The sequence below is a fragment of the Penicillium atrosanguineum genome (assembly GCF_028827265.1).
Source record: "Penicillium atrosanguineum strain IBT 20685 chromosome Unknown utg000001l_segment0_segment0, whole genome shotgun sequence".
Taxonomy (NCBI): Eukaryota; Fungi; Ascomycota; class Eurotiomycetes; order Eurotiales; family Aspergillaceae; genus Penicillium; species Penicillium atrosanguineum.
This window is the reverse complement of record NW_026623133.1, coordinates 251245-266573: the sequence shown is the minus strand read 5'-3', so window position 1 is coordinate 266573 and position 15329 is coordinate 251245. Positions and strand designations below refer to the sequence as shown.

General features: G+C 47.1%; 6 protein-coding genes across 6 annotated transcripts; 1 reads left to right on the top strand and 5 right to left on the bottom strand.

Moving 5' to 3' along the window:
* Positions 1-798: 798 nt before the first annotated feature.
* Positions 799-2357, bottom strand: N7443_000098 (putative endoglycoceramidase; the record flags this gene model as incomplete). The annotated part of the gene is made up of 2 exons (XM_056880154.1): positions 799-1827; positions 1881-2357. 2 exons carry the CDS (start codon positions 2355-2357, stop codon positions 799-801), a joined length of 1506 nt encoding a protein of 501 aa, XP_056745392.1.
* A 1493-nt stretch (positions 2358-3850) lies between these two features.
* Positions 3851-7224, top strand: N7443_000097 (uncharacterized protein; the record flags this gene model as incomplete). The annotated part of the gene is made up of 13 exons (XM_056880153.1): positions 3851-4051; positions 4118-4291; positions 4347-4597; positions 4649-4745; positions 4795-4999; positions 5050-5274; positions 5336-5532; positions 5591-5768; positions 5826-6002; positions 6056-6283; positions 6335-6530; positions 6581-6835; positions 6975-7224. Exons 1-13 carry the CDS (start codon positions 3890-3892, stop codon positions 7222-7224), a joined length of 2595 nt encoding a protein of 864 aa, XP_056745391.1. The 5' UTR covers positions 3851-3889.
* A 284-nt stretch (positions 7225-7508) lies between these two features.
* N7443_000096 (reverse transcriptase) lies at positions 7509-8302 on the bottom strand (the record flags this gene model as incomplete). Its single annotated transcript, XM_056880152.1, has 6 exons — positions 7509-7519; positions 7553-7640; positions 7691-7785; positions 7837-7960; positions 8129-8200; positions 8282-8302. 6 exons carry the CDS (start codon positions 8300-8302, stop codon positions 7509-7511), a joined length of 411 nt encoding a protein of 136 aa, XP_056745390.1.
* Positions 8303-8906: 604 nt separating this feature from the next.
* Positions 8907-10877, bottom strand: N7443_000095 (uncharacterized protein; the record flags this gene model as incomplete). The annotated part of the gene is made up of 5 exons (XM_056880151.1): positions 8907-9738; positions 9859-9979; positions 10110-10384; positions 10495-10727; positions 10770-10877. The coding sequence occupies 5 exons, from the start codon at positions 10875-10877 to the stop codon at positions 8907-8909; spliced, it is 1569 nt and encodes a 522-aa protein (XP_056745389.1).
* Positions 10878-10904: 27 nt separating this feature from the next.
* N7443_000094 (exonuclease/endonuclease/phosphatase family protein) lies at positions 10905-11534 on the bottom strand (the record flags this gene model as incomplete). Its single annotated transcript, XM_056880150.1, has 1 exon — positions 10905-11534. One exon carries the CDS (start codon positions 11532-11534, stop codon positions 10905-10907), a length of 630 nt encoding a protein of 209 aa, XP_056745388.1.
* A 152-nt stretch (positions 11535-11686) lies between these two features.
* N7443_000093 (uncharacterized protein) lies at positions 11687-11935 on the bottom strand (the record flags this gene model as incomplete). The annotated part of the gene is made up of 1 exon (XM_056880149.1): positions 11687-11935. One exon carries the CDS (start codon positions 11933-11935, stop codon positions 11687-11689), a length of 249 nt encoding a protein of 82 aa, XP_056745387.1.
* Between the last annotated feature and the right edge of the window lie 3394 nt (positions 11936-15329).

The following is a 15329-nucleotide window of genomic DNA, read 5'->3' as shown; positions in this document are numbered from 1 at the left end:
CTGTATCTCTGTCTCTGTACCCTTGTAATTTGCCCTCGGTTTCCAAGTCACGTATCGCCGTAGCATCGGAGCAGACGCGTCACGGCCTAGTTTTCACATGAGCTCGGGAGATCTGTATACGAGAGGATCTCGGTCTATATTCCGGAAATTATTGCAGTGACCCTCGGGGCGAATTGCGAATTTGACAGTGCCGACCCTGGCGTTCCGAATGGCGGGACCGGGTGAAGACTACCCGCTCGGGCTATTTGACCCCGAGTGCATGTCCGCATCACTGTGGAACAACTGTAGAGCTATGGATTGCAAATCATGTTCTACCCAATTTCTAGAATGCTTTGATCGCCAGGAATGACCATCTTCAAGTTACAATGCCAGGAGAAGAAGACATCAACACTAGTTGAAGTGATTGTGTTGATCGATTTCAACACCCAGCGTAAAAAAAAGACCAGCAGCAAGGCACATGCACCCGGGTAGGCTCCAAAGAGGATCAGCACTTGAAGGCGACCCCCAAAGATGTTTTGGTGACCGAGCCATTTCAACCCGTATCGGAGGCGCTTGTAGATCTTGAACGTGATGATCCGAAAGCCGCTTTTACCGAAAAATCTCGCCAAGAGTTGAAGATGAGGAGAGCGGAGAAATTGACGATGGATCCAGGTTGATGTCGACGTCTAGCCTAAGAAACATGGTCTGTATAGCTAGATAGCTCTGTGGGGAGAATGAACTTGATGGGATGATAATAACAACCACAATGATAATCAGGGTACGTAGTAATCTTGAAGGTACTGTAAAATAGGGAAGGTGCTATTTACAAGAAATAGTGACAGAGATTTTGGTAGCGTTCTTGACGTTGGTGGATGTGAACAAGGCCAGGGTACGTTTGTCGAGCGTATACTGCAGCACACTGCCGTCGGGTGAGACCTGGACCGTATATCCATTGGGGAAGGTGGATGGGGGTAGGATGATTTCGGTGGGCGCGTCAATACTGGGATCAGACGTGAACTGCAGCTTGAAAGTGGCCGAGCTCTCAGAAAAGCTGAAACTGGTGGGAGTGCCAGCGACGGCGGCGGGATATGCACGACTGTAGTGCTTCGCTAGTTCAGGGTAAGGATGACCAGACGTGCCATTGTACAGATTCTCGTATGCCCAACCAATCCAGGAAACCATATTTGCGTCGGTCGCCGCCATGGCATCTGTTAGGCCCTGCATCTGCTTCTCGTCGCCCATCCAGAACGTAAGCTCGGTTAGCACACCAGCGGTCTTAAGACGCTCGTTGTCCTTGTGGCGGTTGTTGAGCGTGGTGGAAATGGAGCCCAGCTGCGGCGGGCTGTAGTAGTGGAATGACTGCACTGACTTTGAGCCGTCCCTAAGAGGGACGTTGTTGAAACCCGATAAGATATCTAGGGTAGCGCCTTCGAACCAAATGAGTGTGTCATTGTCGATGATACGGATCTGCTTAGTGGCGCGGTTCCAGAGCCCTTCTAGAACTTTGTGGTCGGCAACACCTGGTACTAGCAATGTCGGATCAGCCCACGTGTCGCCCACCCACGGCTCATTCAACAAATTATAGCCAACCACGTTGGCCGTCCCGGCATACAAGGATGCCAGCTTTTTCCAGTACATCGCAAACGCGTCGCCCACCCCGTCGTAGTTGTTGTATAGCCACCCAAACGCATTGCCCACCGCCACCGATGTGTAACTCAGAGACCAGTCGATAGTATCGCAGAGCGACTGCGGCGATGGGAAGCCATTTTCATCCACAGGGAACGGAGCCAGCTTGAGAGGAAATGGATACATGCTGCTGCTCGGTATCCAGTCCTCCTGAACAAACCACTACAAAGTAGTGTCAGTATCGTTGATGCCAACATGCTTTGACATCTACTTACGTCAGGTACGCCGTGACCACAAAATTGCCGGGAGAGGCAGTCCTGATGCACATCCACTAGAACATAGAGGCCATGGTCCTCAGCCATCTTGGTCTGCTTCTTTAAGATGTCGAGAAATGTCTGGTTGTACAACCCACGCACAGGCTCGGCACCGGCCCAGCTGTGGCCCAATCGCACGATGTTTAGACCCAAGTCATGTAGGTTTTGAACATCTTGCTTGCCAAACGACGAGACACCAGGTACCCACTCTAATGGCCGATGCCACGGCGGCTCCTTCATAACGACATTGGTTCCGTGGAAGAACCGCGTACGGCCGAATTCATCGACGATCTGATGTGTGTCTTGGTTCACCCGGTTGATACGCGCCATGGCTGGGTGAGCATTGTACCAGCCCTCGGCATCCTGAGCCAACACATCCGTCAATAGCGTGCCGAGCACAGCTAGCAGCGATGCAGCAGCAATGGGATTGAACAGCATTTCAATAAAAGACTAACGAGTCAATACCAATAACAAAAGGGAAAGGAGACGGAAAGAGGAAGTATTCAGGCGATAATAAGAACTAAGAAATCACAGGGAAATTGAGATTATCAATGCCCTGTGCTCCTCTTTCCATAAAGCAGGGTTACATCTTGTCGATATAAGCGCAGTTGAAATCTTATTAGCGTCAATGGAGTATTCGACACCCACACCTCGCTAGTTAATTATTAAGGCATCAACAGCCGAATCAACAGGGCCCCAATTTGGTACGTTTTCATGTATCTAGAAAAGCAAACCCCAAGTAACTAGAGAGGGTGTGCGAGAGGGTTTGCGGGAGAGGGGGCGAGAATTTTTCGGGCCGGCGCGCTGGTCACACGGACCGCTCAACTAGGCTATGGCAATATATGATTGGAGATAATTGCTAGCTCTGAAAGATTTGTCTCTTGGCATTTGCACACAGCCACGCCAATTCTTCGTTGATTGGTGATTGCACGGCAGGGGTCCTCTAGGCAAAGACCAATATTTCGAATGCCGTTATTCTGAGCGTCTTGTAACTCTGTCAATATTCTATGGCGTGGATAAGTATTGGTCACGTGTTGTGAGCAGACGCAGATGCATACCAAGTGTCATGTTACCAATATCATTGCTCTTGTCATTTGGACTACATGGTCATTGCCAGAGAGCATGTAAGATTCAAAAAAGCTTCAAGATCAAGGGACACTCAAAAAATGTAGCAAGTCTTTGAGCAAGTATTTGGTCTTCTTAAAAGAACGAGTCTATAGAATGGTCGAAATGAGACATGAAATGACTAATTACTTCATCTCTCCGTTGAATACAGTGAAATAAAGTGTTCATTGATACCTCATTTTCAAAGCCGTTGGTCCTCGGTACGATAAAATGATGACACTTAACCAGGCCTCGCAACCCTCGATCTCTTCAATTTGTCAGTTCTTATTCCTGAGATCACACAGGCATGATACAGAAAGTGATTTTCATTCACTGTACATGTATACTGTGTTCATAGACAAGGCGGAGAGGTAACAAACCAGATTCAGGTGTTCTATGCCGTCATCTATACGTTATTTTGAATGCACATGCTCTATACCAAGGAAAGCTAGTCAGTAAGATCGACGTGATTGGTTGGTTCTCTTGAGGAGTTGCACAGGCTCGTAATTTGGTCACGAAGCAGGTTCAGGGTTGTCAATACGAATACCGCGGTGGATCAGAGATACATTTATCCTTCATGTTTATTACTTATGTAATCTAGAATCCCCCTATAAATTGCCAGAATCAGGGGTAGTACAGAAACAGAGCTTTTGATATAGTTGATTGGTTGCATATCAAACATGAGGAACCAGGTCATCGCACACCGACCGAGAGGTCATCGAATACATCACGTGATATTTCCAATAATCATGGCCCGTGCTCATCGCAACCCCGTAAATTTCTAGGGTAAACCCTTGTAACCTGGTAATCTATCCACACACCCAACTTCTTTCTTTCAGTCTCTTTTAATTATCAACCTATCTACCATGGAACGCGCTACAGATTATACCTGGAGGGCTTATGAGGATCGTACACTCTCTGAGCTTCTACAGTTTGATTCTACGCCCGATACAGAGGATATAGGCGATTATGTCGACCCGTTTGACAGCGGGCAAGAATTTGAAACCGCAATTCCTGACCCGGACGAGGTAAATATATATTCACCACATTTAATTCCGAACTAGTTTAGAATTAATTATTAACTATTTTCAAAGGCACCTAATATTCCGACTCCCTTAACCTTTCACCCAACTCACGCTATATCAGCTGCTGTGATTGAGTACGTACCTTTGCTCCCAGAGTATCCCGAAACTCATGATGACGGGTTTGCGTATATCGTGAGTATCGACAAATATAAACCCGAGGAGCTACGACGTATTATGAAATCAGTAAGTTATAAACTAGCTTATAACTAGTTATAAACAGTTACTAATAAATTATTAGACACAATATGCTATGGGTGGCTTTGGGGACACAAAGAACATACACTCTGCATACCTTGGCTGCCAAACAGAGCGAAAGCGCTTTAAATGTAGCGGTATAAAGAGCTGCGAGTTTCTTGATCCTAGACTCTCATATCTAGCCCATACAAAAGCGGATAAAGATCTATGGACCCTGATTACAAGCATACGCCAAGAGATCGCGGATTCCTCGCTTACAGAGGGTAATGGAGAGCTACAGCGTAATAGTATTGGGTATGTAAACTAATTTCGAATTAGTTCTAAACTAAACTAACCTTTATTTAGGCTATATAACGCTATCAAGAAGAAGTTTCTTCGGGGTGTCGCGTGTAAATTCTCTCGTCAAGGTTGTGAACCTATATTTCGCCAGCACTATCACGATGTAAGTCCTATAACTACTAGTAAATAATTAGTTACTAACTAGTTATTAGAACCTATCTGGCGTGCATAGCTATTATATAAGCTGCGCGAATTCATCACGAGAAAACCGTCAAGATCACTTCTACACTTCTCTAATCCCAAAAGAGAGATCACTTGATGTAGAACTTCTACAGAAGCTTCTAGCCTCTACCTGTCAGCCTAGACCACTGACTTGCGGAGTGATTGAACCGGCGGCCTCAAGGAGGCCATTATGCGGTATGAATCAGTTCTAAACTAGTTAAGATCTAGTTACTAACTAGATTTAGGCGTTATTCATCCTCAGGGTCAGGGTAAAATCCAGAGCCATGGCGCTTGTAACGTCATATTCCAGACCTTTATCCCGCTACTCCCTGAGAGATACCCATACGCAATATTCTACTCTCGTGGAAGGCATTCTCATCCACCACCGCCGCCTACAAAAGCTCCATGGATAATCGCTAGCGAGGTCCTTGATCTAATTTGCAAAAATCTAGACCCAGACCTTAAGCTAAGTATGTTTATATATTTAGCTACTTTTAAACTACTTTTGAACTAATTACTAACTACTTATAGGCACATTCCTACGTAGCCCTGCGCTTCGTGAATTCTGCAAGCAATATAAATGCAAAACGCTATCACAGATCCATTCTAGCTTTGCTAAGATTGATAAGGTTTCGGCATTACTTTGGAAACAACGAGCGCTGAACTACCCACTCGGTAAAGGTATAGCTGGCCTACGCCATCATTTAGAGGCCAAACCTGATCTAAAGGTAATCTATCTAGTTAAAAACTAGTTCTTAACTAGTTACGAACTAATTATTTCTTTAGGAATATGTTCAAGAGATCTATGAAACTTCAGAAGGGAATTTTGTCTTCTGCGCTTTCGCTAAGCAGCTTCAATTTCTAGCAACGCGCGATGCTATCGAGGTTGATATGTCTTATAAGCGGGTGAAAGGAGACATTAACGAGGTAATATTCGCTACAATGCTCACAGACCATGGTAAAAGTAAGTAAGGATGCTATTAAGTAATTAATAACTAGTTACTTACTACTTCTGGGTTAGTCATAACGCTCTGTCGTGTCTTTACTGACCAAGAGAGCGCCGCGGGATACAAATTCATCTTCCAGATGGTTTTTGAACTTATGTCAAGGTCTATAGGGAGACCTATTAGGTTTCACTACCTTCATAGGGAAGGTATTAAGGCAATTGTTGGTGATATGGGCCCAAAGCAGATCTTTGGTAAGTGAACTAATTAGAAACTAGTTACTAATTAGTTACTAATCGGTATAAAGGCTTAGGTGCATTCCTTCAGGACCAAGATACCGAGCAGAATCAACGTTCTCCAACCTGGCACCTCGTACGGATTATGATCTTTTGTGCTATCCATTTTATGCGAACAGTATCAAAGATCTACCCAAATCGACCAGATAACTCCCATATAGAGCGTCGCGAGCGTCTAAATGGGCTACTTTCATGTCAAACCGAAGATGATTATTATAGGCTACTAGACCTTATTGAAGGTAAATAACTAGTTCTAATCTAGTTACTAATTGAATGCTAACTAGTTTTAGAGCAAGATCCAAACCTTAAATACTGGGTTCGACATAAGAGACACCCAGTAATTGCAGCAGGGCTTTGTAAAGCATGCTCAGGTGTTCGCCCCGAATTCTTCTCAAGATTCCGGCCTCATACGAATACAGTTGAGCAAAGCCATAATAAGTCCTATGCACTAGGAACTTATGATTCATTGTTAGGTGCTGTGACAAAGTAAGAATCAGGTGCGAACTAATTTATAACTAGTTACTAACTATTTATAGGTCGTTATACCTCGATCAACAGGATCTTGATCAATTAGAGAATCGAGATGCTTTCGGTATTCATCACCGCTATCAAGCTGATGATATTGAGGCCCGGGTTGGAAGAAATCTTCAGCGCGAGGCTAAAAAAAGAGAGAGAGCTGAACAGAAAGCCAGTCAATATAGAGATGAACAGATGCGGTTTGATATTGACGATCAAACCCTCCCCGGGGCGTCATCTTCTGGCTTTATATTTGATATTGAACGTCAGTCAAGGTCAGCTACACCACGGTCAAGATCAAGATCAGCCACACCACGGCGATCAAGCTCTAGAGGGGTTACACGTAGCCAGTCTCGGTATGTATTAAACTAGTTTGAAACTAGTTTAAGAAGTAATTACTAACTACTTCTATAGTGTGTCTTTAAGCTCTAGTCTTCGTCGTACAGCAACGATTAAGTCGCAGAATCGTGATCATTTAAGCGATCTTCGAGAGCTCGAAATTCAGCAGAAACGCCAGGAGATAGAAGATGCTCAAGAAGAAAGACGAATAAAGCGCCGGCAGTTAGAGCTTGAGACTAAAGAACAAGAACTGAGGGTTGCGAAGATGGAACTAGAAAGGCAGCTTGTTGCGGCGCAATTAGAGCAGATAAAGAGAGGGAACTAGTTTGGAATTACTTTTTATATGCTTTAATCTAATTATCGCGTTTAGACCCTAAATTGGACGAATTAACCACTGTAGAACTAGTTTGAGACTAGTTCTTTCCTTGATATCCACTACCTAAATACTCGCTTTGCCGGAACTAGTTCGAAACTGGTTCTTTTACTCGGCCGTAGTAGTCTCCTGCTCTTTAAGCCTCATCTTCACCCTCTTCTTCAGTCTCAGAAAACAAATCAAAGAAATCACACTTAGAACGGCGAGATTCATGACCGCAAAATAGTATTAAAGAATTAGTTTGAAACTAGTATTTAAGAGAAAGAGAGTAAGAACTTACATTTCGCGGCCTTCTCTGCCTTACAGCATTCACATGCGCCAGTTTTGCCAATGTTTTTGAGTAGTTCGCGCATTTGAGTCATATTGACCTATTATCCATATTAGAAACTAGTTCTATACTAGTTCACAAAGGACTCACTGTATTATCACGCTTAAGGGGAAGCTTAGGACGGTGGACGATATCATCGGCATGCTCCGCCTCGTAACGAGTTTGAAGGGGCTGGTAGAAGTCTTCTAAGATTTGATAAATTAATTTCGAACTAGTTTAGAAGTAGAAAGACTTACTGATGGCTTTAATGGCCGCCGTAGCAGAGGTCCGCCCACCCTTTCCTCCAAGCATCAAGTCTCCCTCTTCGAAATGTTTTTTGATGATGTGGTGCTTGAGCTTGTTGGTAGTTTGAAAGAGAACCTAAAGTAGTTAGAAACTAGTTCGAAAATCGTTTGTTAATACTTACAGGATGAAGACAACCTGGAAAGCGGCACTAAAGCTCGCCAGGGAAGACAATCCATTTCCCATCAGACTAGAAGTAGGTTAGAACTAGTTTAGAACTAGTTTTTTGATCGGGTTAATACTTACATCCTTAGTCATATCGCCAGACACGCCAGAGAGATCAGTCTTGGTCTTGCCTAAGTAGAATTTGTAGGCATCCTATTCGGCGTCAGTTTTATCACTTCTGTATCGCTTCTTTATCACTTTTCCATCACTTCTGATCCTTGTATCATCACTTACTTGATCTTTGAGGCTTGCCATGGTGATTTGAAGTATTGAAAGTAGTTTAAAAGTAGAATTTGGATTTGAGGGGGATGGTAGAATTAGTATGGAAGTAGATGTGAAGTGAAGGTATGGTAATGTAAGAGATGTGGAAGGGTTTATGTTTTTCCGGAAAAGAGAGGCAAAGTGAAAAAAGAATCACGTGATGTGTGCGATGAACTTACATCATGTGTGCGATGACCTATATGCACAACATTCCGACAAGGGTTAACTGCCTGAGGCAGAGATTGCAGTTGTCCACATTGACGAATCAGAGTTGGCAATTGTAATTGTAATTGTAATTTCATTCACGCATCTGTCAGCCGTAAGGCCGATTTGGCGGCAGACCTCTATAGGGCAGCCGGGTAAGCTACATCACATGATTGTGCCAAGACAAATGATTCCCAGCGCTCTCCTCCCGCTTCCAACCACTCCCGCAACTTCAATCCACCCTTCAGCGCATCCGCAATGCTCCCTCCTTCGCAACAACTTATCGGCTCAGACCCATTCGTGCAACTCACCTCACTCACCGTACCGCTGACGCTAGCAGCTGAAATCCGGTAGTGCCGAAGCTGCGAAGGAACTGACGCTCACTCCAGGAAAATCAATTGCCCAGACACTCCCGCTCCTTGTTTAGATCGTCGGCCGCTTCTCGCGACCATCTTTCATTCCCACATCCTCGAGGAGATATAGGCGCTAGTCTTCTGTAGTAATTTTGGCCCGAAAGCGCAAGCAGGGCATGACACTGCCCATAATCACAGGCCCCCGCGCGGGTGGCCTGGAAGGTGTTCGGTAATGCTCGGAACTGGCCAAGTAGGGTTGTTTTTAGTATGAATGTAGCCGCTTTAGATGCCGCATCTGGCTGTGTGAGCCAGTCTTTCCAATCTATCTCCCTCGATAGGCCGAGGACTTGAAGCCGTAGTTCTGCGAAACGGGGGTAGGTCAGCAGCACGTGTTGCGTGTCCTGATTCCCAAGGTCACAGGCGTTGCACCTTTTAGGGTTCCTTAAGGATTTAGCTCCGAGCTGTTCCTCGCGCCATTGTTTAATGGTATTGAGATAGGCTCGTAGTCCAATTTTGCCAGTCTGCATTTGCACGAGGGCCGAGCTTGCCGGGCGTTTTAATGATTGGTGTATATCGAAGATGGCCTTGGTGGGGTTAGGGAAGAAAGCGCGGGTATATGAGCCATGCGGGCTCGAGGCCCACTGTCTTTTCCATTGTTCGAAGGCGTGTTCGTGGAGGATAGTGCGGTAGCTTGATACGAGGACTGTCGCCGCCGGTAGCGCTGATCGTGCGGTTGATGTGGAATTTGCCGCAGTATTAGCGAGCTTGTCAGCCCGCTCGTTCCCTGGTACCCATCGGATGCGGATATGGTATCCAATTTCCCTAAGCTGCTGGATGAGATCGGCAATAGCGTAAACTATATGCTGTCCTGAGCTACGTCCTGGCCGGCAGTAGGCCTGGATAACAGCCTAGTTGTTAGTGAATATCGAGGCCACGCGGTGGGTGCTGATCCCGTTCTGTTTATCGTAATATAAGAATACCTATAGTGCCAACCTGGCGCCTTCAAGCTCTGCTGCGTAGACAGTGTGTGTCTGTAGATTGCTAATGACAGCCACTGAGTTACCCCTCGACGTTGTTGCCGCTGCGCCGACACCGATCTCGGTGCCACTCCTATCTGTATAGGCGATAGCCCTGTTCGGCCCGCGTAATGCTCTGATGGCCTCATCATGCTCCTTGATGGCAGTTTGCTTGTCCGGCGCGATGCGTATCTCGGTGGGTATCCACCACGGCGGTGGTAGACTCACGGAAGTGTTGCGGGCAGTATCCGTGGTATAGGCTTTCGTTGAATAGGATGGTGATGATCGTCAGTACTCGAGGAACCTTGATAGCATGTTTGAGCGCGGCACTCGGGATGCCGTCCGGTCCCGGGGCGTTAAAAGGTGCTGCTCTGTGGATCGCGTTGGCTACCTCGTGGGTGGTTATCGCTGGTGCTTGGAGTGGCTGTAGGTATTCGTATACGCGGATGTCATCAGTGTCCTTTGCCTCTGGGATTGGGGGAAGAGGGCCGCTTTGAGCGCGGCTGTTTTATCTTATATCGAAGTGCATTCCCGGCCTTCTGCAAGAAGAGTCGGCGTATGCATGGAACGGGGTGTGCCCCGGCTCCTTGCCCAATTCGCGAGACGCCAGAACCCGTTGATATCCTCGCTTGCCCCCTCGACCCGGTGTCGATGAGCAGCACGGGCCGCTTTGGCTGCCGCCCTGCCTAGTTCGTGTCTCAGCCGATTAAATAGTTCAGTATCCGCTTCGTCACCGGACACCTTTGCCCATCGTCTTGCTTGGGATGCGCGTCGTTTGAGGTCTGCGAGTTCTTCGGAATACGCATAGATAGAGTATTGGGAGACGCGGGAAACCGGGGCGGTGTCCTATGCCGCTGCCGCGAGGGCGTCAATGAGTTGGAGTGTTACCTTGTCGATATCGTCGGTGCTGGTGACAAGCGTGGCGGGCTGCGTCTCAGAGATAGCCTCGGCTAATGCAGCCTCCCATGCCTCCCAGTCAGCTTCCTTCCACTTCATACGCTCCCGCGCGGGTGCCTTCTCCCATCAGAGATCTAGCTCCGTAAGCACTGGTATATGGTCCGCGATGAATAGCCATTGGGGCTGGTCTTGGCAGCGGGCACAGCGGTCAGCGAGGGGCGTAGATGCCCACGTTAGGTCCAGCGTGGATTGCACTTCGCTGCCGTAGACAGCGCCGTCGACTGTGGTCATGCCTCGCTCCGTCAGCAACTCCAGACCATAGTCGCCCATCAGATTAACTAGTTCGTTGGCGTCGTCATCCCGCATCTGTGCCTGGCGGGGTTTCGACCAGAGTGGGTGATGGAGGTTAAAGTCCCCCACGACTATATGGTGATCGCTTCTTCCACGCTGCATAGCTCTGTGGAGCACCGTAAGGGCTGCCTGTGCGATCCCCGTCGCACGATCCCTTTCTTCAGGGCTGCCTACCTTACTCTGGACGTACACGTTATGTATGTGGGCGACCCCGAGTGCTGTCTTGACTGATAATGTGCTGACGTCCCGCGAGTAATGCTGCACCGACCATGCCTTTGGATTGATTTTCTTGTTGATGTAGAAGCAGACCCTCGGCCTGCAGCTATCCTCCCTACCATCTCGGATGATAGTTAGTCGAAGTAAGACATGGAACCGACCCGCAAGGGCCTGCGAATAGGTTGCCATTGTTGTCCCAACCTCCCCAAATGCGTACACTTGTGGTTCCTGGACCGCTAAAATCTCTATCTCCTGTACCTCTTTTTCTGCGAAAAGATGCATCATTACCTTATCCATCGATCTCCAACAGTTTGCCTGTAGTACTCGTAGTGTGGTCGTATCTAACATTGATCTTTGCGGGCATTAAGTTCTGCGCTGAGTTCGTCTTCAGACTCGTTTTCAACACGGCGGCTTCTGCCGCGGCGTTGCTTAGGAGCCTCTTGCAACTTTTCTGCGGTAATTACGGCAGAGACTTGTTGGGTATTTATGGGTGTACGTCGCTCGGTGAGGTCAATCTGGACCTGGACGTCATTGACTGCATCGACGGGTTGATCCTTGGCGCCCACCTGGGCACGGAGGTCTTCCTCCATCGCGTCGGTGTCGTCCGTAATGGTCCGGCATTTCTTGTGGCTTAATCGATCACGGCTGGCAGACTTGGATTTACTTCCAATTGAGTCTTTGCGGCGGGTAGATCCTTTAGCCTGGGCCTAGGCTTTCGCTTCTAACTCGATTGATCTACCCACACGGCCCACATAGCTTAGTGCCTAGCCAGCATGGCGTTTCCCCTTGTTTCTCGGTCTCTTATCCGAATCTGCCCAGCTATAAAAACCAACTCATGAGTACCACTGAAAGAAGCGGCAGACTCTACCAGTCTAGTTGAATAAGCCAGTGGTGAGTTTTAAGCTCAATTGAAACGATTGTTGCTTACCATTCTCCAATGAAACAAATGTCAAGGTGTTCTTCTTGGTGAAGCGCTGACGCGATCCATGGCACCATTGAGCTTCTCCCTATATCTCCCAAATCTCCAACCAGCATTCAAGTATTACACTTTATCGACAAAGCAGACAAAGACAACATTTAACATGGCTAGAAGGTCTTCGAGAAGTTGTCTTCCATCAACAGAGAGCCAGACAAGGCACGTTGGTGGAAGTTATTACTTAGGGTAAACTTTTCTAGGTACTCAATCTCTAGACATCGCCCTTTTGTTGAAGGTGAAAAACTTCCGTCGCTTTTTGGGCACGATGTACAATCACAATACTGTTAGAAATCCCGACCTACTCTTCGCAGTTGAGTACTATAGCATGAATGGAGGTGTTGTTCGCTGTGGACCGTGGATTGATGGCAGGCCAATGACTGTGTGTGAGTTGTTCCATGTACATTTGAAAATTTCTCAAGCGAAGGACTTAGTACCGTGGGAAAATTTGGAAGAGGCCAAGGGTATCAGCAAACACAAAGTTCTTCGCACTGCGTGGCCAGACTTTTCTTAATGCGATACATGCCATACCCAAATTCGAGTAACCTGAAAACCTTCGGCACAGCCGACAAGCCCTGTGACTGTAATATGTGCTTCACACAATAAGCTCTGCGTCAATAAGTGTGCTTAGCATGGGAAAAGCTGCGTGGAAAGGCCACTTTATCAATGCGCAGGCACGTCTCCGTGGCGCTAGAGACTAGTATTCGAGCATTCCAAGGTTATTCGAAGAAGACAAGAACTGCACTGTTCTTACTTGTACAACGAGATGTCATTACATTATTTCCGAGGAACAGTTGGAGAATCGGATGGTTGAAGTGTACTTGGTCAGCCCGCATCGAAATTATAGCTCATAATAAGTCCATGTCCGTGGATTAAGACAGTTCTTCAATAATGTGTGCTCCGATAGGTTTCGCCATTTTGATCGAGTTTTTCGTTTTCTAACTATGACGACGGTCATGGATTCTTGTAACGCGGTGAAGATATAACAAAGAACTTGAGATTTGTCAAAAGAAATAGATCTAATCGGGTTGTGATGTATAAACAGTGGTTTGATGAGCTTGTAGGGAGAATTTTGATGCAAGTTCGAACATTTGACGTTGAGGATGAATTTCATGGTTCTGACGACAGCAAGTGAGCGTTGGCCGTCGTTGAAGTTGACCATTCCCGCAGGTTCGGTTCTTGGCCAAGCTGTGGAAATATCTAGCTAAAGGAGGACTGGTTGGCGCAAACTCTCAACATATGAAAAGGGACCAAGACGGCGGTCTCATGCGCACCCAGGGAATATGCAGCCGTGGTGATAGAGAATCGCTCGGTGAAACCAGACACACTGCAGGATGTGTGCATCCTAGCCGAACAAGTCGCCAGTTTAACCAGTACTTGAATGCTGAGACTAGGTCACTCTGCCTGTGCATCAAGTATTGACTCGGTAGATGTGCCTTTTGGGAACTAGACGATGGCTTTTACTTCAATAGCAAGATCCAGATAGAACACAAAATATATGCATCTCAATGGGACACCTCAATACTAGCACATACCAGTATCTGTCAATCCGACATTTTCTGCGAAGTGGCAACTATGAACTGAGTGTTGTTTACCTGGGTAACGTGGCAGACAGTTACGTCATTAGCGGCCCAGAAAATCTTTGTATGAGCCGGGTGAAGAAGGAATTGTGCGGTAGACCTGGGGGGTGGCGGGAGTATCAGGAAATGCACGGACACAGTCAAGGGGAGACAAATGACCCAATAACATCTGATAAACACCCTCCTCCCTTTGCTGCTAAAGTGGTGATCAATCCAGCGGTAATACAATTATAAATCTAATTCAATTCCTCGAACATAACGTTCAGAAAATTTCCTCATGTTTGACAAGCGCATAGACAACAAGGGCGGTGATCTTTAACACAACCTATCCACAGCTGTTGACATCTCATTTATTCATCGCTGTACCTATCACAGGAGAATATTCATAACTGCACAGAGGGCCTCAGAGGATCATCACACATCGCATCTATTCATATGTCAATATCGGTAACAAGATTATTCTCATACATAGGAGATGTTCTTAGGAGAGGAGATTGGACCGAGACTTCGCATCTCTCCCCGCCATCACCAATTACGAAGCACAGCTATAGGCCTCCCTGGTCAAACAACTTTTACTCTTCCTTACAAGGAGACCACCGAAACCTCGCTGCAGAGGCTGATTCTTCTACGGTGAGGGGCGAGATGGATGCTGGACGTCCGATCCATGAGGCGGGTGCCGAGTAACGCTTAAGCCTCCTCGCCCAGAAGGCAGGAGAGTGATACCGGGTACAAAGTCTATATGCCAATGCCAGGAGGCTGGATGCGACAAACCGGCGGAGAGGCGGAACTACTCCTGCGACATGAATTTCACATGGGAATCTGCGCTCTAGGGCGTGCGGATCCTTCGTAAGCACCGTCAGCCTTAGCTAGTAGCACGATTCGTGACTAAACAAGGAGAACTGGAGTACATAGGACTTTAATTTAATTCTAGACGACTTTGAACGTACGGTGACTAGCAACAATATTAAAATCTACGGCACTTTCACAGCTATCAATGCCGAAATTACCAGCGGCAAGTTGACGCCTGCCTCGAAGAGCTTTGTGTGAGGGAGAGGGGAACATGACAAAAACAACCTTGTTTAGCGCTGGGCGTGGCGTCAGGGGGTAACGCGAAATGAGGCCTGCTGATCTGGTGCAATCAAGACCCCAGATTACGTTGCAGTGCCTGGTAAAGGCGCTAGTTGTTTTTCTTTGGGCTGAGGGTCTGGACTCGAAAGTAGCAAATCGCGTGCAGCGCAACACACCTAAGAGCCGCTTACAGCGCACCACCTGGCGCACGGTCCGTGAGTGGGGCTGAAATCACGGAGGTTACTGGTCGATCGTCCGAACTTTTTAGACTTCACTTCCGGGTGAAGCGGGAACCCCGTACTTTGACACCAGATGCCCCTCAGGCCCATTGTTCGTTCGGTGACTTTGCTTAGCGCCTAATTC